This window comes from Littorina saxatilis, linkage group LG8, assembly GCF_037325665.1.
Source record: "Littorina saxatilis isolate snail1 linkage group LG8, US_GU_Lsax_2.0, whole genome shotgun sequence".
Taxonomy (NCBI): Eukaryota; Metazoa; Mollusca; class Gastropoda; order Littorinimorpha; family Littorinidae; genus Littorina; species Littorina saxatilis.
Window position 1 is genome coordinate 8,944,892 of NC_090252.1, and position 22,124 is coordinate 8,967,015.

General features: G+C 44.1%; 1 protein-coding gene across 1 annotated transcript in view; it reads left to right on the forward strand.

Annotated features, from left to right (window-relative positions):
* LOC138972724 (uncharacterized) overlaps nucleotides 1-19,771 on the forward strand; it is a 32,007-nt gene extending 12,236 nt beyond the window's left edge. The window contains exons 8-14 of the mRNA XM_070345380.1: nucleotides 3,582-3,705; nucleotides 5,802-5,889; nucleotides 7,749-8,091; nucleotides 10,628-10,972; nucleotides 11,418-11,596; nucleotides 13,882-15,986; nucleotides 18,945-19,771. Coding sequence (XP_070201481.1) covers nucleotides 3,582-3,705; nucleotides 5,802-5,889; nucleotides 7,749-8,091; nucleotides 10,628-10,972; nucleotides 11,418-11,596; nucleotides 13,882-15,986; nucleotides 18,945-19,117 — 3,357 coding nt within the window. The 3' untranslated portion in view covers nucleotides 19,118-19,771. The remainder of the gene's footprint in view (nucleotides 1-3,581; nucleotides 3,706-5,801; nucleotides 5,890-7,748; nucleotides 8,092-10,627; nucleotides 10,973-11,417; nucleotides 11,597-13,881; nucleotides 15,987-18,944) is intronic.
* The last annotated feature ends 2,353 nt before the right edge of the window (nucleotides 19,772-22,124 follow it).

Genomic DNA, 22,124 nt, shown 5'->3' on the forward strand with positions numbered 1-22,124 from the left:
TGGCTGGCCATCTCCTACCGGAAGTGGTATCCACGGGTTCCGGTTCTGCTGCTCGGTTTTCACGGGTCAGTTCCGGAACACGCGCAGCCTCGGCAGTCTTCGGCTACTCAGGCTTCGTCTTTTGTTTCTTCCTGTCATAGGAAGTTCTCTTGGCTGAAGCTGGGTCGGATTTTGCTGGCGTCTTGCTCTTCCGCGTACACCTTAATGGGAACGCAGGAACTTAGAGGAATTTGGACGTCAGTTTTTGGAATTTGCCTCTTTTTCGGAGATGATCGTCAGAGCGCTCTCGCGCTCTTTCCTGGAGTCACTGAACATTTCACGCTTAGTGTGTGTCAGGACACTGATGGCATCTCCACTCGTTCAGCCTGGCTAAGGCGAACGAGGAACAAAGAGGCTGTCCTCCCTTCACCTCGCTTTACAGTCGGGTGTAGGGAGGACTTGTTTCTCTCGCATGCTCAGGTCTCTGAGCAGGCTAGGAGGGACATCTGGGCTTTGATCGGAGTAGAGGGATCTGCTTTTTGAACTTCGGTGTTTTTACCAGAAAGCAAAGTAGATCCCGTGGGTTAGAGATCAGCGGATCTCTGACTTCTCTCTACAAGGGTTAAAGCAGAGCTAGCCTCCTCACGGGAAGCAGGCTCGGGCCTCGGGATGTTTTCAGCAGGCGGCCAATGGGCAGTCTCTGTCTGATTCTCGAGAATTAGATCACCTTTGGGCAGGGAGAAGGGCAGCCCTAGGCTAGCCTCTCTCCCCAAGGAAGTGCCCCCGGTCTCACCCCCCCCTCCTCCGCCCTCCACTTTGGTGTTGGCGGGGCGGGTCTTCTCCTTGCAAGTTTTCATTGGATGGTCTCTGTACACAGCCAATAGTTTGTGGGAGTGGTGAGGTCGGGGGACTCCCATTGATCTAATGAGTGCATATTTATTTATGCGTCAGCCGATCCTTTCACGGTGTCTAGGCCCATCAGCTCGAGCACCCGCTGAGGTCTCTTCTGGTCGGTGCTAGCGCTGTCCTTCGGTTTTACAGCTTCAGTCCTCAGTTGTGTAACAGCAGTTCAGCCACGGGCTGCTGCAGTGGCACTTCCGGTTTTACCGGAGAGGTTGTTTCTTTCACAGACGCTTCTAGGTACGTCTGAGTTTCGGAACAGCGGCTGACCTTAGGGCATCCAGGGTTTTTAGCCTCGGCTGGTGCAACAGCCATTCCACCTGTGGGCGGGATGGTTGTTGTTTTCCCTGTTCTTGTGGCTTCGGACTTCGACTTTCTTTCCTTTATTTCATCTTAGGCAGGAGATGAGATAGGACGATTGCCGTTTGAGTGGGGCTGCCGTTTTCGGGCTTCCCCGTTCTTCTCAGTTTGCCACAAGCTGCTGGACTTGGTCCTGGGCGTCTTTCGCAGAGTCTGACTCCGTCTTTCTCTAGCGATCAGACGTGTTCTGGTGTTTCGTCCAAACTTAAGTTGCGCTTGAGTTGGCCTCGGAAGTAACATTCAGTTTTTCCTGAGGGGACATTGTCTTTGGCAATGCATGTTGGAGGAGTCATTCTTTGTGGCTTATCTCCTCTCTCAGGTTTTTGGCTACGAAGTTTACTTGGGGTTTTTGAATTTCTTTCATTTACCTTCAAGCAGACTGTTCTGTAACACTCTGGCTTTTAGTCATTTTGTTTTGGGTCACCGGTCACTTCAGCAGCAGTCGTCCGCGACAGCTGCTTCCAGTTTCGGCCGGAAGTAAGAGGTTCACTGGCTAGTGCACAGGCTACTGTCACGTCCGGTTCGAGCTTCGACTTACGTCAGCAGTCGTCCGCGACAGCTGCTTCCAGTTTCGGCCGGAAGTAAGAGGTTCACTGGCTAGTGCACAGGCTACTGTCACGTCCGGTTCGAGCTTCGACTTACGTCAGCAGTCGTCCGCGACAGCTGCTTCCAGCTTCGGCCGGAAGTAGGAGGTTCACCAGCTAGTGCACAGGCTACTGTCACGTCCGGTTCGAGCTTCGACTTACGTCAGCAGTCGTCCGCGACAGCTGCTTCCAGCTTCGGCCGGAAGTAAGAGGTTCACCAGCTAGTGCACAGGCTACTGTCACGCCCGGTTCGAGCTTCGACTTATGTCAGCAGTCGTCCGCGACAGCTGCTTCCAGTTTCGGCCGGAAGTAAGAGGTTCACCGACCTGGGCTTCACGCCATTCCTAAGTTTGATAACTTCGGCGTGATCGTCTTGTGGTCGCCGCGAGGTTTGTCCCTCACCTCACTGATCGGACTACCTTATGCATAGATCGTTTTTTCGGTGCATGTGCATTTCCTTCCATCCGAAAGGGGGGGGGGCAGCTTGTCTTTCCCTCTCTACTCGGCTCGGCTTAATCCAAGGCTGGGTTCTCTTTCTGGGTCGCTTGGTCCAGGAGATTGGAAGAAGTGCTGGGCACACATTTCTGGCTCTCTGATGTTGTCTTTCGCAACTTTTGCCTGAGAGACATCACGACTGTCAATCAGGATGGTTCTCAGGTCCTTTTCTGCTTTTGGCAGTGGGCCAGTTCCTGGCAAGGGTTAGAGTGAGTTAGTTTTTCTTTCTCACTGGGCCCTTTTCCTGACCTTTTGGCAGCAGGCCAGGGTTTTGGCAAGGTTTTTAGAGTGAGTTGGATTTTTCTTTCCCACCGCCTTGTTGAAGCTATCTGCTTTTATGTGATTCGGAGTAAGAATATGTAATTTAATCGAAAATTTTTAAGTAAATTTTCATTTCATTAATATACTTACCCGAATCACATAGTGTATGCCCTCCCGCCAACCCCGCATATGATTTTTAGTCTATTAAGTCGTATGAAGCATGTGGTGTTTACAGGGGGAAGTGACGTCACATAACCCTAGATGGGAGGTAACTCCCTGGGTAGATGGTCACTACCTTGCCTGTTTACACTTTTTGTGTTGGGTTGCTCCCCTTTAAAATTGTTTAAGACGGGTAGCCTTTTCAGACCTTTTGCATGTAAGACTGCGTCAATGCTTTTATGTGATTCGGGTAAGTATATTAATGAAATGAAAATTTACTTAAAAATTTTCGATTTATATAGCGCAACATCATAACTTTACAATTATGCTCCTTCTACTGAAAAGGCCCAACAGACACTTGCCATGACAAAAATGGCGGCATCTTCTTCGGTTGCGAATGCTACACGCTTGAATATACATAGTCGCACACTTATTTCCCTGTCAAGTAGGTTTAATTTGTATACATTAGAAAAAAAAGTTTAAAAAAAAGTGATTGCCTACCTTCCTACCCTATTTTTTTGTGGCTATGTTACCTTAACCACACCTATTTTTTTTGGCCTTATGCAAAAGTGATAGTACTGACTCAACTGAGCCAATATAAAACTGTCTGTCTTAAATACTCTTACTTCATAATAACCAGTCATTATAATTGTATGTGAGGAAAGGGATGTGTTTTCTGTGTGTTCATCCTGTGTGTGCGTATGTGCATGCAAGTATGTCAATGTGCGTGCACAGTTTTTTTTTATTACAATTGTCACTAAAGGCTTATATATATATATATGTGTCTGATTGTATTTCTCTATCCATCTGTGTGTGTGTGTGTGCGTGTGTGTGTGTGCGCAGTCATGGAGTGAAGAAGAAATTACAAGATTGCATGAACTTGCAAGCAGCACTCCAAGCCGAACCCATCAGTTCTTCAATGAATGTGCAGAAAAACTCTCCATAGAGTTTTTGACACAAAGGACAGGTAAATAAGATGTCCTTATACTTTAACATTTAGAAAAGGGTCTAATACAAACATGGATGTTGCTTCATTTTTGCGAATTAATTCGACAAAATATCCTAACCTAATCAACATGAATAGGACATGGCCAAGAATCTGTCAAGGAGTCTAAAAAAGTGTTACAATTTTTAGACTTTTTTAAACCTCCTTAAATTTACATGAATAAACATCTCGGTACTCCTGTCCTTCAATTGCAACATTTGATTTTCCAGTCAAGTGTTCGGTTTATCAAATATTTGCGATAAAGCACAAGTGCATAATTTTATGGTGCTGTCATTTTCTTAGGTTCAGCTTTAGGCAACTGTTTCACTATCCAATGGCTTGATGGCTGAATGTAGAGTTGATCTGTAGTAAAGCAACACTTGAAAAAAGTTGCTCCTGCCTCAATATAAGAAAAATCATTTATCCGTTAGTTACTTTACACCAAAGCCCACAATCAAGGCTACAATTCAACATTTACCTATTTACACTGTTTTTAAAACCAATGAAATTCTCTATGGTCAGGTATCGGTCAGATGTCCTATCGTACTTTGTAAAGGGCGGACAGAGTTGGATTAAATTTTGCTACCATCGGACAAGGCGCTTGCACTTCATTCATTTAGATGGCAGAGCTGGTCTCTGCCAGCTATGTAATCGATGATGATGTGTATGCCCACAATGTCGGGTACATAAACTGTCACTTTGAAATTTGTGAAGCCGGTCAAATGTGGTCAGGAATCTGTCAAGGTGTCCAAATGCAAAAATCCTGTTCTGGATACTTTTATCACTTTGTATTTTGTTCTGTTTTTAAATGACTACAATATAAACAATACAGTTATGAAGTATTCCTCATGCAGATTCTATCCATACCAAATTTATGTCTGTCAGTCGCCCGGATGCTGAAAAAATTGACTTTGTTCAAGAAAAAAAGCACCTTTTTTGGCACACAAGGCGTTAGGCGAAACGCATGGTACATTGTGTATTGAATAACCAAGTTACTGATAAGGGTATCATCTCAATCTAATTTCTAATAGGTCCAGAAATGGATGGAAAAACATATGTTAGATTATTAAAAGTTTGATCTGCAAATAGGTTTTGGATTTTGATTGTAATCAAGTGTATAAAACTCTTGAATCACCTTCGGAGGTACATGTTACAGGGTGACCCAAAAAAAAGAGTACCCAAACAAAATTGAATAACTTTGTCAATTTTAACTTTTTTTTCTTTCTTTTTGAGGTGAGTCAAGCTAATCCACTGCATGGTTGGATGAAATAAAAGCTGTTCTCACAATGAACTATACTAATGATCAACGGACGTTTTGCATAGAGACCTATTTTCGCACAAAATCATACAGAGATGTGCAAGTACAGTTCCAGAGACACTTCGGTCAGCGCGATTTCTATCTTTGGGGGTTCCTGAAAGACAACATCTACAGGAACAACCCACAGACAATCACAGAACTCAAGAGAGCCATCACAACAACCATTCGCGGAATCTTGCAACAGGAGTGTGTGCGGGTGATTGATAACTTTGCGCAGCGAGTTCAAGTTTGCCTGCAGCGGCGTTTGGAGCATGTTCTGTAGAATAAGCATAACTTTCCTGAAAGACAAGCTAGAACGCTAAAATTTTCTGTGCAAATCATGCAGAGGCTACTTGTGTGTGTAAATAAATTTTATGAAGATTGCTTTATTTTTGTTCAATTTATGACGTTTTGTTTGGGTACTCTTTTTTTTGGGTCACCCTGTATCATGACTGATCTCTCAGGACTCAAACCTCTGAGCCCATAAATAGGCTGATCACACCACAACACATAGAATTAATTATGTACAGTCAAAGAAGACTGAGTTCCAGCTAAATTAATAGGCCCATTAAAATATGCTATTGCTGAACGCTAAAGTTTACAACATTTTTACCTTAACACAAAAGGTTCTCTACCATAGACATTTTCTGACAATAACTCTGTCATGATTTTGGGGGGTTTGGAGGAAACGCAGCCCAGTAAATACTTTTAGTTTTTCTTGTAAATACTCATTCTATTGCTATTGTTGCTTAGTGAGTTTTTGTGACTGTCACTATGATAGGTACTTCCTGCTCTGCAAAGTATTACGATACCAAGAAGAAGAATATCGCTGCCTACAGGAAGCGCATCAAGACATCAAATGGCAGCAGGTCAGTGTTCACATTTGAATGAATTTGGGTCATCATCATCAATCAATCAATCAATCAATATGAGGCTTATATCGCGTGTATTCCGTGGGTACAGTTCTAAGCGCAGGGATTTTTTTTTATTTTTTTTTTATTCATCATCATCATCATCATCATCATCATCATCATCATCATCATCATCATCATCATCAATCTCCTGACTGTGGGAGTTGTTGGGGGGGACATGAGGGTTGAGAAGAAAGAAACCCTTCTCCAGGCTGTTCTCTCGGGGACTGTCGCCATGAGGGCCGGGAAGCTGAGCCGCGTCCATTAAAGGCATATGTACGCGCTCCCGTGTTTACAAAGTGTAGTTTGCCCATAATCGATGTCAAACGCACCATAAGACCATATAATGACGATATGTCACCATGCGCGGACCATAATACATGCATTACAGCTTGTTCTAGCCTCTGAAAAAGTGAGGATGTCAACAAAGCCGCGGTGTTAGCTCCCTTGCATCAACGTTACATGTGTTGCCAAATCTATAAATAGGACGATCCAGATCAAAATGAAAATTAACATATCTCAACATTGAAGGGGTCCTAGACCACAATATTTTGCAGGGAACTTAATTTAGCATGTCTCCAGCTGTTGGTAAAGCAATTAGCGTGTATAGTCATCGAGTACATATGCCTTTAAATTTGGGTACAATTCTACATGTACTAGGTTCAATAGGCGACTTGCCCTATCGCCCAACGCCGCCAAGTCGCGCGATAAATCTGCAATACCTTGCGTGGTCTTGCGAGATCTGCCTCAAACTGCGGGCATGTTTTGATAGCTCTGTGAGAGGTTGCGTTTCAGTGCAGACACTTCGCCTTGAAAATGGTGAATTTGCACTGTGCAGCAGTGGGCTGCAGCAATGTTAGCCAAAAGAATAATCCTAAACTTCGTTTAAAGTACCCAAGCATGGCCCGTACACAAAGAAAAGGCGATTGAGTTTGTTTTTTTACACAAGCCAGAGAACACCAGCGCTTGTGAAGCGATGGCTGAATTCTCTTCGACGTCAAAATGACGACTGCCATCCCGGTACTCCGTTGTCTGTTCAATAACTTTATCAGCTTCGGTTTCTTGTATCCTGAATATTGTATTTTTCTTTCTTTGAGGTATTTTTGCAACTTTGGTACTTGCAATCGCATGAAAATTCTGCTGTTTGGTAGCCATTGTTTAGTTCAGTGATTGTAGTGTACGGAAGGAACGATAACTCTTGAGAGCAAAAAATGTGCCCGCAGGGAAGTGAACCTTCCTCATTTTTCGCACCGGAGAGCTATCAAAGCGGGGTATTGTGCAAGTTGGCAATTTTCAGGTCAAACAATCAAATTGGTTTATAAGCACATATCCCATGCTAATTTGCGCTGAAGAAGTCTGAGTCAACCAAAAGTGGGTATATTCCCTGTAGGTGGATTTCCTTTAGGCGTTTCATTCATCCGGGTGGATTCCCTGTAAGAAAATACCATACCGCTCAATCTTTCGCCAAGCACAGGTGTGTCGTAAACTGATCAAAATTACCCTAGCATTACTTTCCCTTCCAAAATGGTGATTCGACAGGAGAATCTTTTGGAAATCCTGAATTTGTATGCGGCATTCAGCCATGCCAACATGCTTCGGAAAGAAAGACGGATAATCCAAACAGATTTATTATAGGAAACCCAGCCCAACTTAAATTTATACACGACCGCAGTTTCTGCATTATTGCGATGATGAAACTTTCCAAATTTCCATGCTAAATCTTTAAACTTTGAACACACTCACACGTGTACGCACATTTATACTGACATTATCTGGAACTTCCAGTGCACTGAACCATGAACGCCTTTTTGTTCCAGGCCTCCTGCACTGCCTGCTATGGTGGCATCACTCCGGAACATCCCCTCCCTGAGTCACCTGGACGTCATCACAAGAGACGGCAACGTCTGGATAAATTTTGAACAGTTTTATCAGACAATATATGACAAGAGTCCCATGCTGTGTCCTCTGCTAAAGGGCAACATGTTGCAATTTCTGCAAAACAAAGAGAATGCTCTGTGCACAAGTGACTCTGGAAAAGACCTGATTGCTTTCCGTGCTCTTCACCCATTCTGTTATCACTACTCTACTAAAGTTACATTCTGTGCCAAAGTACTGAAAGAAATGGAGGTGTGCCTTCTTCACACACAGGATAACTTGCAGGTGAGAGGCAGATCAGTTGGTAGAGCACTGGACTTGTGATTCTAGGGTCGCAGGTTCCAATCCGGGCTGGGACGGACACGGGTCAACTTTATGTGCAGACTCAGAGACGGTATCCATGTTCCACCCCCGTGTCACCACTGTGGCATGTAAAAGACCTCGGTCATTCTGCCACACCTAAACACGCAGACACCTGGGTAGCGCGACTCTGTTGCTGCTAGCTTTCCACTGGGAGGAAGCGACCCAAATTTCCCAGCAATAGGATAATGAAGTAATGACAAGAATTGTTTTTTTTTAAATCTTCATTCATTTGAAGTGTGGACTGTAAGAATAATTATGACCAGTAAATCTGATAAATTCAAAATCAAAACACAGACAGCTAATGTTTGAAAATTTGGAAAATAAAAAAAAGAATGACAAGTGATTGGATCATTTAAATTATGACCAAAAAACGCTTTACAATCACTATAAATTGGCCCAGTGTTTTGTTTTTTTTGGTTTTTTTTAGAGTGGACAGACAGACAGACAGACAGACTAACACTTATGATACAGATAATGAACTATGCTGAAAAAAATTTCCAACTCAAAAATCAGAGGTCTTAATTAACTTTCCTAATGTTATATCGAGTCTGTATCACGCAAATGATGTCATTTTGAAAGGTGAGAGATGTCTCTTTAGACTTGTGATTGACGCCTGCCAAACGGTTGTGTGACGTGTCTAGTGTGTTGGCGAAGTGTCTTGTGCTTGTCACTTCTCGCTTTCAGCCCTCACCGCTGGCTAGCACCGTCTGTCCTTTTTAGGACAATGCGAAAAGAGAGCAGAATGCGTCAGTCTCTCCTGCCAGTACAATAACCTCTCCACAACAAGCCCTATGTAGTGCCTCCATCGCGGCGACAGGCGTAAACTGGGTACCGCAAGGCCCCAGGCTAGACTACAAGGACTCGGAGGAGGTTGGCCCCTAGACGTGCGGCATGCGGGCCCACCGGTGTGTGGAAACGCCCAGGTGCCCACGAACCAACCTCCAGCTATGGGTCAAATAGCCGGGCAGGATAGGCTCGTCAACCCTGGCAGGCAGCTATCCTAAGAGAAGACCACTCTGAATTCAAAACGAGGGTAGAGGAGGCTCATCATCCATGGAAGGAAACTCGTCTAGGAGAAGGAAAACTCCGAAATGAAACCCACGCAGTCCCTCGAAGACGGAACGGCACTGGCCTTTTTTAGGCGGGGAGCAGACCGGGTGCCTACGCTATCCTCGACAAATGGTTGTGTCATCAACGAATCGAAATCATTGTGATTGACAAGAAAAAGAAGAAAGGCTGGAGAGTATGTCACCGCCTTGCGACATTATCATGGGTTTTTTTTCTCCAAATATGATAAAAACTTTAGCCTCCAGGTTTGTTTGTTTTTCAAAATATCTTAGGGTCTCTATCTCTGTGTCTGTCTGTGTCTCTCTGTCTGTCTGTCTTTGACGTCAACCTGCCCTCGCGAAAGTGATCAAAAATGTATCAAAGTAAAAGTTTATCTGTAAGTTCAAGGAGTAATAAGACCAGAAGTAACAAACAAACTCGAGGTAAACTTGCTAATTTTAAAGACTTTTTATTTGTGTGTGTTGTGTGTGTGTCTCATTTGTTCAAATTCCAAGTGCACTGAACCATGAACGCCTTCTTTTTATATTTAGTCAAGTTTTGACTAAATATTTTAACATCGAGGGGGAATCGAAACGAGGGTCGTGGTGTATGTGCGTATGTGTGTGTGTGCGTGCGTGTGTGTGTGTGTGTGTGTAGAGCGATTCAGACTAAACTACAGGACCGATCTTTATGAAATTTGACATGAGAGTTCCTGGGTATGAAATCTCGGAACGTTTTTTTCATTTTTTTGATAAATGTCTTTGATGACGTCATATCCGGCTTTTCGTGAAAGTTGAGGCGGCACTGTCACGCCCTCATTTTTCAACCAAATTGGTTGAAATTTTGGTCAAGTACTCTTCGACGAAGCCCGGGGTTCGGTATTGCATTTCAGCTTGGTGGCTTAAAAATTAATTAATGACTTTGGTCATTAAAAATCTGAAAATTGTAAAAAAAAATAAAAAATTATAAAACGATCCAAATTTACGTTTATCTTATTCTCCATCATTTGCTGATTCCAAAAACATATAAATATGTTATATTCGGATTAAAAACAAGCTCTGAAAATTAAATATATAAAAATTATTATCAAATTTTTTTTTTCGAAATCAATTTAAAAACACTTTCATCTTATTCCTTGTCGGTTCCTGATTCCAAAAATATATAGATATGATATGTTTGGATTAAAAACACGCTCAGAAAGTTAAAACGAAGAGAGGTACAGAAAAGCGTGCTATGCAGCATAGCGTAACCACTACCCCGCTCTTCTTGTCAATTTCACTGCCTATGCCGTGAGCGGTGGACCACGAGTATACGGTCTTGCTGCGTTGCATTGCGTTCAGTTTCATTCTGTGAGTTCGACAGCTACTTGACTAAATATTGTATTTTCGCCTTACGCGACTTGTTTTTTCAGTTCACTTCAACGATGCCTGCAGCGGTGGCATCACTCCAGAACATCCCTTCCCTGAGTCATCTTGACGTCATCACAAGAGACGGCAACGTCTGGATAGCTTTTAACGAGTTGTACGAGACGCTGGTTGACAACAGTCCTACACCATGTCCTCTGCAAAAGGGCATCATGTTGCGATTTCTTCAAAACAAAGAGAATGCTCTGTGCACAAGTGACTCTGGAAAAGACCTGATTGCTTTCCGTGCTCTTCACCCATTCTGTTATCACTACTCTACTAAAGTTACATTCTGTGCCAAAGTACTGAAGGAAATGGAGATGTGCCTTCTTCACATACAGGGTAATTTGCAGGTGAGAGGCAGAAGTAATCTTCACTTTTTAAGACCCTATGAGTTAAGACTCGCTCCCTTTTAAGACCCTATGATTTAAGACTCTTCCCTTTAAGACCCTATGATTTAAGACTCGCTCCCTTTTAAGACCCTATGATTTAAGACTCTTCCCTTTAAGACCCTATGATTTAAGACTCTTCCCTTTAAGACCCTATGATTTAAGACTCTTCCCTTTAAGACCCTATGATTTAAGACTCTTCCCTTTAAGACCCTATGATTTAAGACTCTTCCCTTTAAGACCCTGTTTTCTCAGACTTTCTGTTCATAACCTCTGTACGTTTACCCCCATTTTAAGACTCCCTCTTTTTTAAGACCTGATTTTTTCAGATTTCTGAGGAACTTAAATGGGGGGACCCACCATGCTTTTTTCTCCTCTACTTTCATGTTCAACCTTTGACACTGTGCAGTATACGCCCCTGCCACGGAGAGGGAGACCCGAGAAGGTGGAGAAGGCAGCGAGCCTGACCGGAGAGTCCAAGACGTGTATCACTTTCTGCGCCACCAAGGACACGTTTGACGCATGGCACCGTATCAGGAAAACACACAACTGGAATGACTCCCAGCTTGCAACTTATCTCCTCTTATGGTTTGTTCATTTTCCACCATAAATATGATAATGATTATGTTGATATTTATATGGCACAGATCCTATAAATAGTTTACAAAATTTACATTCACAAATCAAAGGAATGTGTACACAGTGCCACTTTTAATGTATAAACTTAAAGCCATATGTACTCGATGACTATACACGCTAATTGCTTTACCAACAGCTGGAGACATGCTAAATTAAGTTCCCTGCAAAATATTGTGGTCTAGGACCCCTTCAATGTTGGGATATGTTAATTTTCATTTTGATCTGGATCGTCCTATTTATAGATTTGGCAACACATGTAACGTTGATGCAAGGGAGCTAACACCGCGGCTTTGTTGACATCCTCACTTTTTCAGAGGCTAGAACAAGCTGTAATGCATGTATTATGGTCCGCGCATGGTGACATATCGTCATTTTATGGTCTTATGGTGCGTTTGACATCGATTATGGGCAAACTACACTTTGTAAACACGGGAGCGCGTACATATGCCTTTAAGTGAACTTATACAATTTACGAAATTATCTTCTTTACAAGTCACACACACACACACACGTATACAAACACAAACACACATACACAACAGGGGCGGAGCAGTTAAGCCAGAGGGGGGGGGGGGGGGGGGGGTTACAACCTGGGGTCCAGAGATAAACCCCTTGTGGGGGTACATGGGCAAGGTCCCGTTGAAACTGAAGAGTTTTAGCTATTTTATGAACAATTTATGGATTATCCTTGATTTTAAACATGATCAACTGGTGTCAGCAGCCACTCATTATTTCTTTTAAAGTTAGTATTAATTTTTTTTTCTTTTTTGACAGCCAGGGGGGGGGGGGGGGTTCCGGAACCCCTGTAACACCCCCCCCCCCCCCCATCCGCCCCTGCACAAACACACACACACACACACACACCACCCACACCACTGTAGAAGATAGCAAAATGAGGTGTTGGGTAGGGAGGAGGGGAGGGGGTAAGGGGTACAACACATCTCCTCAAATTGTTAGTTCATTCCAGGATTGCATTAACCAGGACTGTAGGTATTTTAAGGCTTAAGATTGCTAAATACCAGATATTAAATCGGCAACCAGTCGAACATAAAGGTTGATGTTTCATCAAACCAGTTATTTTCCGACACTTAAAATGTTTTCACTTAAAGACCTATCTTGGCTGGTTGGCGTATCAGGGGTGAACGATTTGTAGAAGAGCCAGGATTAGTAGTGTGAAAGATCATTTTTACTGGTTTTGAAAGTGACTACTGTAATTGTGATCAGTGAATCATTTTCTATTTAGCAGAGAATAGGTAGATTTTGGTTGGAGAGGGGAGGAGGATGTCACAATCCCAAAGGAGAAGTGAGATGTGTGGCGAACGGCGTGAGACAGAAAGCAAAACAACATAAACAAAGAATGAAAAATAACAAACGAGAAAAAATAGACATTAACAAAGAATAGACATCAACAAGAATTTATTTACAAATTACGGATAGAAAAGAAACCTAACTAAACGAGAAAAGCCTACTGAAAGAATTAACTAACGGAAACAAAGAAGGCAAAATAAGAAAATAGAAGTGTATTCCAATCTAAGTATTCTACATGTACATGTATTACATACTCTATCACACATCCCCTAGCCCTACCGTGTGCTGTCCAAGCCTGCACTGTTCATTTTATTTTTCCACAGAAAGGACACATTAATCAATCAATCAATCAATGAGTCTTATATCGCGCATATTCCGTGGGTACAGTTCTAGGCGCTCTGCAGAGATGAAATTTTATACGGCCAGTAGATTGCAGCCATTTCGGCGCATATTTACCTTTCACGGCCTATTATTCCAAGTCACACGGGTATAGGTAGACAATTATTAACTGTGCCTAAGCAATTTTGCCAGGAAAGACCCTTTTGTCAATCGTGGGATCTTTAACGTGCACACCCAATGTAGTGTACACGGGGAGAGGTTCGGACACCGAAGAGAGTCTGCACACAAAGTTGACTCTGTGAAATAAATTTCCGCCGAACCTGGGATCGAACTCACGCTGACAGCGGCCAACTGAATACAAATCCAGCGCGCTACCAACTGAGCTATATCCCCCCCCATTACATCAAGTCTCTTTCAACAGATGTGTGCCTGTTGATGTCCCTGCATGCATATTATGTTTTCACACTTTTGTGTTTGAGCCAATGATTTTGTGTGTCAGCCAGAGCTTGCGTCTGTGTCCATGTGTTTGTATCTCAGTGAGTCTACATACGGTGTGTGCTTTTAATGGTATTTTGATCATTTTTCAGTTATGAAAGTTCACTGAGAAGTGATGTGTGCGCTGCTTGTGGCTCTTCACTGAGCCGCTACTGTTCCAAGTGCTTCGACATTGCTACTAAAGAGACGAGTTCCTGGCAGCCTTCTTCCCAACAACCTTCCTCCAAACAGCCAACCTCCGAAAAGCCATCTTCTCGGCAGCGATTCTCCCAACAGCCAGTCTCTCCTCAGCAATTCTCCCAACAGCCAGCCTCTCCTCAGCAATTCTCACAACAGCCAGCCTCTCCTCAGCAATTCTCACAACAGCCAGCCTCTCCTCAGCAATTCTCCCAACAGCCAGCCTCCTCTCAAGTGAAGTCCCTCTGTTCAAGTCAACATCGGACTATGCCTCTTTCGAACTCTCTTTCCTCCATCTCTGTCAAAGAGACGTGTGAGGAAGCTCGTCATGACAGCAATAACTTGCATGAAACTAAAAAGCAAGGCAATGTTGAGAAGGACAAGAGTGAACTGCGTGACAATGAAAAACACAGTGTTGTTTTCAAGAAGACTAAGAGAAGGCGTGAAACAGCGTGTACTAACATGGGAGTGGTGTATACATGTACATCTGAAGTGCCAAATGTTGCTGTAAGCAATGGAAAACCGGCAGCCATTGCTGATGAAAGCAATAAGCTGCATGAAATGGATAGTGAAGAACAGTGTGAACGATCTGACACAAGTTGTGATGACACCAATGTCGTACATGAAACAGAAGTTGTGAGGCTGGAGGTCAGCTATGAAGATGACGGTGTGCTGTTTCCTCACACCACCATCTATTCACTGTCACCCCTGATTGAGCTTGGTGAGCTTGACTTCAGTCCATCAGTCGTTGACGACAAGCAACAGAAAACTGCACAACTGGCTGGGAAAGATGATGGCTGCAGACGGCAAGAGTCTGCGCTCAGGGGTAACTGTCACCTCCCGGGAGGGAGGGACGTGGTGTGTGAAAGTGTTGAAACAAACCAACCAAGCGTGGATCAAAATTACTCTGGTCTGTCCTCCACCCCTGGCTCGGCGGAAAACACCAGCCTGTTCCTTACACCCGTTTCAACACCAAATAGATTGATGCTCCCTGCGCCTGTTCCAACAGCAAATGAATTCACAACCCCTGCGCCTGTTTCAACAGCACAAGGATTCCCCTGCTCACAGCTTCAGCCTGGAGCTCCGTTAATCTTGGAGCTTGGCCCTGCTGGTGAGGGGCTAGAGGCTGTGCTCCCGCCCAGTAGTGGTCACTCCGGACGTTCTGGTGTTTTCAGCCCAATCAAAAAAGAAAACATCCATGCCCCGTCTGCTACCAAGAAGAGGCGGATGACCCGGAACGTTCCAGAGGCGGTTTTTGCCGCCAGTTCTGTTGACAGGGGAAAGGAATGCACCGGTCAGCAAAGTGATGCTCCCATGTCTACGACCTTTTACAGTCACTCAGAGAGCCAAAGACAAGACACGTCTCGTCCCAAAAAGAAACGTGAAAAGAAATTGGCTTGGCTGGATGATCATGGGTTATTCCCCATTTTTGTAGGCTCTTCTGGTCAGCCTGAGAGCAAAAATGAAGTCAGGCCTGAGGGAGGAGAAGAAGGTGTCGGGGAGAGGGGGGAGCAAACGCCACTTCCGTTCAAGTGCCCCCGCTGTGACTGTATGCTGGAATCCTTCAAGCTGATGATGTCTCATCTTCGCTCTCACCCATGTCCCGATCTGCAGTGTCCGGTCTGCAAGAAGCAACTGACCATAGCTTTTTCTCTGTCTAATCACGTTTGCTCTGCCCGTCAACAACCAGGTCCCTTCACGTGCACTATCTGTGCGGCTACTCTCGCTTCCTTGAAATCCTACCAAATTCATTTTCGGAGTCACTCAGGAAGCAAACCATGGGTATGCAGTGTCTGTTGCAAAGGGTTTACCCAGAAGTGGAGTTGCATAGACCATTTACTGATTCACACTGGGCTCAGGACTTTCTCATGCCCCCAGTGCAACGAGACTTTCGTCACACAAAATGCACTGTATAAGCATAAGTTTACTCACTCGGGAAACAAACAGCATATCTGCGAGAAATGTGGCAGAGGCTTCCACAAAGCAACAATTTTGAGAGGACACTTGTTAACCCACACAGGTGAGAGCTAAGCTTGTACCGTGAATAGTGTCTTTTGATCATGCTCCAGAAAATACATGTTGTGCGAGAGGGTACGTGGCAATGTAATGGCCCAGTGGAAAAGACACTGTCCTCCCATGTCGAAGGATGCATGTTCAAATCTGGGCAGCGCCTGGTGGGCTAAGGTTGGAGATTTTTTCGATCTCCCAGGTCAAATTATGTGCAGACCTCAGACCTGCCAACCTTTGTGGAATCCTAAAGTGACTGTGTAGCTATTTACTTTTTACATTTAGTCAAGTTTTGACTAAATGTTTTAACGTAAAGGGGGGAATCGAGAGGAGGGTCGTGGTGTATGTGTGTGTGTGTGTGTAGAGCTATTCAGAGAAAACTACTGGACCGATCTTCATGAAACTTGACATGAGAGATCCTGAGTGGTATCTCCAGACGGTTTTTTCATTGTTTTGATAAATATCTTTGATGACGTCATATCCAGCTTTTTGTGAAAGTTGAGGCGGCACTGTCACGCTCTCATTTCTCAATCAAATTGGTTGAAATTTTGGTCAAGTACTCTTCGACGAAGCCCGGACTTTGGTATTGCATTTCAGCTTGGAGGCTTAAAATTTAATTAATGAGTTTGCTCATTAAAGTTGTCATTAAAATCGATTTTTTGCAAACAGATTTAAAATTGATTGCATCGTATTCTTCATCACATTCTGAATCTAAAAATATATACATATGTCATGTTTACTCTTAAAATGTGATCACAATTAACGAAAATAGATTAATTAGTCTTACGATTAAAATTTAAGAAATCGACCCAAAATTGATTTCATCTTATTCTTTATCATTTCCTGATTCCAAAAACATATTACAGATATGATAGGTTGTATTCAAAACAAGCTCAGAAAGTTAACAAGAATACAGAAAAGCGCGCTTTCCTGCTTAGAACAATACGCTACCGCGCTAATCTGGCGTGTCAATATCACTACGATTTCCTTCACGCGGGGATCGACGAAGCTGTACTGTCTTGGTAAAAAAAATACAGTGTGTTCACAGACCTGTGCACATCTACGGTTTCTCCGTAATTTCTCCGATTTTTATATGCAGAATACGGTGCTACGGATTTGTAATTAAAATTCCGAAATTCCGATGTTTTACTCAACAACAAAATGTTGGTACTTTTTTTCTGTTTTAAGATGTTTTGACTAATTAGTTGGCCGTTGCGCTGAAAAGACGTTTTCCGATTTACCGAAAGCGCGCGTGTTCTCAGCATTGAGTCTTTGTTCTTAGACTTAGTTCGTCCAGCGTCAGCGTGGCAACTTGTGATTGAAGTGAAACATGGAAAAGAAAAAAAGAGTGCGAGATTCAGATAGTGAAGAGGAGACACCAACTCTGTCACCAAAGAAGAAGAAAACGGCACAACAGTGCTGGAAGTCCAGACAACCTGGAGATCGTAAAATCCAGCAAAGGAGACCAATGCGAATTATGTCTTGAACTGTCGTTACAGCTTACTACTGAAACATTTTAAAAACTACTGAAATTTGGTATGTTTACTACTGATGAGCGTTTTGAGTGTGCACAGGTCTGACCGTTCAGTTTTATTCCGTGAGTTCGACAGCTTGACTAAATGTAGTAATTTTGCCTTACGCGACTTGTTTTCTTTTTTTACAGCGAAGTGAATGGTGTTTTAGTTTATTTAAAACATTTTAAAAAACATTCCGGCACATAGAGAGTATGCACATGTTTTATGACACAAATTGTGGCCGCTACGCAGAGTGAACATCAGAAATGAGTACCGGGTACAACCGGCCCGGTTGGCCTGGTGGTAAGGCGTCCGCCCCGTGATCGGGAGGTCGTGGGTTCGAACCCCGGCCGGGTCATACCTAAGACTTTAAAATTGGCAATCTAGTGGCTGCTCCGCCTGGCGTCTGGCATTATGGGGCTAGTGCTAGGACTGGTTGGTCCGGTGTCAGAATAATGTGACTGGGTGAGACATGAAGCCTGTGCTGCGACTTCTGTCTTGTGTGTGGCGCACGTTATATGTCAAAGCAGCACCGCCCTGATATGGCCCTTCGTGGTCGGCTGGGCGTTAAACAAACAAACAAACAAACAAAAGTACTGAGTACCTGGGCCGAGGTGCACGAACCGAAAGTGGGTGCAACCCAAACGGGTTGTTTGCTGATTTGCTATTTCAACCAATCCAACACCGCAGGTGCCTCACACCCGGCTGGTAACTTTCTCGTGCACCTCGGCACAGGTCTCACAAGAAAGAGCAAACAGTTGCATGTTTGTGATTATTTGTTTGAGCGTAGCAATTCTACTAAGCCTGGCGTAGCAGCGTAGCAAATTATCTTAAATCATAGCATGCCATGCTGAAAGGGTCGCAGTTAGCAGCTCTGAGACCTGCTAGTGCCTTATCCCCCTTTGTGTGTACATGCAAGCACGAGACACGGAAAAGATACTGGTAAACCATATTAAAGTTGAGTAGGTTATAGAAAGACAAAAATACCCAGCATGCTTCCCCCGAAAACAGCATATGGTAAAAACGGTCCTGCAAGTAAACTATGTGAGAGTTTCAGAGAAAGCATTATGGGTAGTTTTGTGTTTCTATAAGCCACCAAACTCTGACATGGATTACAGGATCTTTTCTGTGCACACTTGGTCTTGTGCTTGCGTGTACACACGAAGGGGGATAAGCCACTAGCAGGTCTGCACATAAGTTGACCTGGGAGATCGAAACAATCTCCACCCTTAACTAACCAGGCGGCCGCGGCCTTGATATTTAAGATTTGCTTTGCATAAACTCTGAAAATGTACCTCTGTCTTCAGACTCTCTCCTGTTAAAGACCTCATTTTGTCCAATTTGGGGGGAGGGGGGTTGTTTATAGGTGAAATGGAGGAGTGTTCACTTATACATTAGATGTTTAGATTCTCTTTGCTCAGGACCCCTTTGCTCATTGTGATGTTGTATGATTTCAGACGAGAGACCATACCCATGCCAGCTGTGCCCGGCTCGTTTCAAGTCCCGTACGAATTTAACTGTACACAGGAAATGGCACGCTGGAGAAAGACCCTACCAGTGTGAGACATGTGGCAAAACCTTCGTTGCGCGCGGCAGACTTGTCAATCATTTCTGCAAAACAGACCTATGATTCCAGGAAGGAAGGAAGGGTCGCAACATTTTCCACATGACTATGTAAGAGCGGAACACATTTCCTACTCAAGCACAATCAATCACCTACCTATGTGAAATGAAGTTGTAAAGAGGAGAAGAAAGGGCGCCTCTCCTCCTCAGTCAAATACCTACCCATTTAACATAAAAATGTCAAATGAAAAGAAAGAAAAAAACTCTCCCGCTCATTCAAAGCAAAGACCCACAAAGACTAAACTGCTCAGTCACAACAAAATACTTACCCACCTACACACAAAGATCATGAAAAAATTGTTCACAATTATAAACAAACAAACAAACAAAAGAAAACAACTTGTGTGTGTGTGTGAGAGAGAGAGCGGATTTGTCCTTCGCTGGGGGTATGCAGTGCCTTGGCATTGCACTTCTACTTAATTATTATTACACTTACACCCCCGGTATAGGGGTGTGTATAGGATTCGGTCGATGTGTTTGTTTGTTTGTTTGTGTGTTTGTGTTCGCATATAGATCTCAAGAATTAACGGACCGATCGTCACCAAACTTGGTGAACAGGTTCTATACATTCCTGAGACGGACCTTACAAAAATTGGGACCAGTCAAACACACGGTTAGGGAGTTATTGGTGGATTAAAATTATACAAGGACTTATAGAGGGAAATATACTGTTCAAAAAAAGAAACGCATAGTTGCTACTTGCCAAATTTGTTTTATTTTTTGAAAAAATTAACAGAAAATCCAATATTTAGATTATTTGTTTGAAATTTGGTATGGACACAGTTGAATGCACACACAGTTCATTTGCATCTTCAAATCAATCAGTCAATCAATACGATTGGGTGCCGAGGCTGTCAAGTCAGTAGGGGGTGTGACTGCCTTGAGCAGCAACAACTGCCCGGCACCTTCTGGGCATGGACTGGATCAGATGCCGGATATCTTGCTGTGGGATGGTGTCCCACTCCTCCTGAAGTGCCCGCAATAGATCGCGGTGATTTGCCGGCGCTTCTTCTCGCCTGCGCACACGTCTGTCCAATTCATCCCAGAGGTGTTCTATCGGGTTCATGTCTGGCGACATGGATGGCCAGGGAAGCACCTGGACATGGTGGTCGGTGAGGAACTGGGTGGTGAGTCGTGCTGTGTGCGGGCGAGCGTTGTCCTGCTGGAATATGGCATCCTGGTCAGCCAGAAGAGGAAGGGCGTGTGGGCGCAGAATTTCCTCCACGTATCGCTGGGCAGTTATGCGCCCTTGGACGTGCACCAGGGTGCTCCTTCCAGCGGTATTGATCGCCCCCCACACCATGACGCCTCCACCACCATGAACGGGTGCCTCATCCACACAGTTGGGCGCGTAACGTTCGTTTACTCTCCGGTAGACCCTCCTCCGACCATCATGTTGCTGGAGCAGGAAGTAGGACTCGTCGCTGAACCACACGTGTCTCCAGTGATTCCGGACGGTCCAGCGAAGGTGCTGGTTGCCCCACTGCACTCGGTTCTGGCGATGGCGGCGGGTGAGGACAGCTCCTCTGTGAGGTCTGCGAGCTCTCAAACCAGCTTCATGCAGGCGGTTCCGCACGGTCTGGTCCGATAATCGGTGTGGCCCGGGGAGAGCCTGGACAGAAGATGAGGCCGACAGGAAACGATTCCGGAGGTGGCGGAGCCGTATGAAGCGGTCGTGAGCAGCAGTTGTCGCCCTTGGTCTTCCCGCTCGTGGCAAGTCAGCAACGGAGCCAGTGGCTTGAAACCTGACCCACAGTCTACTGATGGTGCTCTGGGACACGTGGAAGTGCCTGGCGATTGCACTTTGACTTTGGCCTGCTTGTAAACGACCCAATGCAATTTGGCGGTCTTCTCTGCTCAATCGGGCCATCTTTCGTCGCTGAATTGTCGTCTGATTTCTTTGTGGCGAACAATCCGCTTTTATGGGTTTTGGAAGACATGGTGAGAGCTCAATATTCCCCGAGTTTGACGAGATTACACTGAAGCATGACGAGTGGTCATGCCAAATGAGCAATTTTGACATTGTAGCCACTGATAACGCATGCGTCACGTGCAGAGCTCACTTGTGGCAATGGACGAAAGGTCGACGACCAGATAAACATTTTCTGCAGTTTGGTGGATATCCTTGTAGCCATATAACTAAATTAACCAAATATTACAAGCTATGCGTTTCTTTTTTTGAACAGTATATTAATGGTCAAAGGGAAATAACCATTCTCACTCAGTCACTGCCACCAACTGAGAAGGTTATTTCCCTTTGACGGGGGTGTTTTTCCTACCTCGGAGGAATTTCTCGTTATTGCAGTGACTAACGTTTGACCGTGTTGTAGCATCTTGTCATTAAGCATCGAAATTCTATGTCCGTATTCCGTGCGGAATTTCACACGCAATTAGAACAAATAATTGTTCTGCCATCATTGATCCAAATGTGGGGGATAGGCGTTTACAAGGTACTACAATTATACCCTATACACAATTTTTGACCCAAAGTGAGGGGTTGGGCGTTTGCTCGATACTGGGCGCTTACAAGGTAGTTTACGGTATATGAATAGATGTTATGTTTCTTGTTCCCGTTCTTGTTACCTTCAAAAAAACTGCCATGGCATTGACTATGACTTCAGTTTAGAAAAAGTTTACAATAAAAATAAACTCACCGGCACCAGAAACACGTGACGAACAATAAAAACACACACCGGTTTCGACGATTGTCTTCGTCAGCTACACTTAATAAAAACAAGGCGAGGCGACAGAAAAAGGAAATAAGAAATCCGGTTTTGTTATTGTTCGTCACGTGCTTCTGGTACTGGTGAGCACATTGTCATTGTCATCGTGTTGTTGTTGTTGTTGTTGTTGTTGTTGTTGTTGTTCTCCCCTGCAGTCTCTTTTTCCCATTATGAGTTTTAGGTTTATAACAGTTGAGTTTTGTGTGAGTGTACTTTTCTCTGTAAGTTTCTTTTTGTCCCTGTTTTTTTGACTGGTAATCTCATGATTTGACGAGTGTGAACACTTTGCTA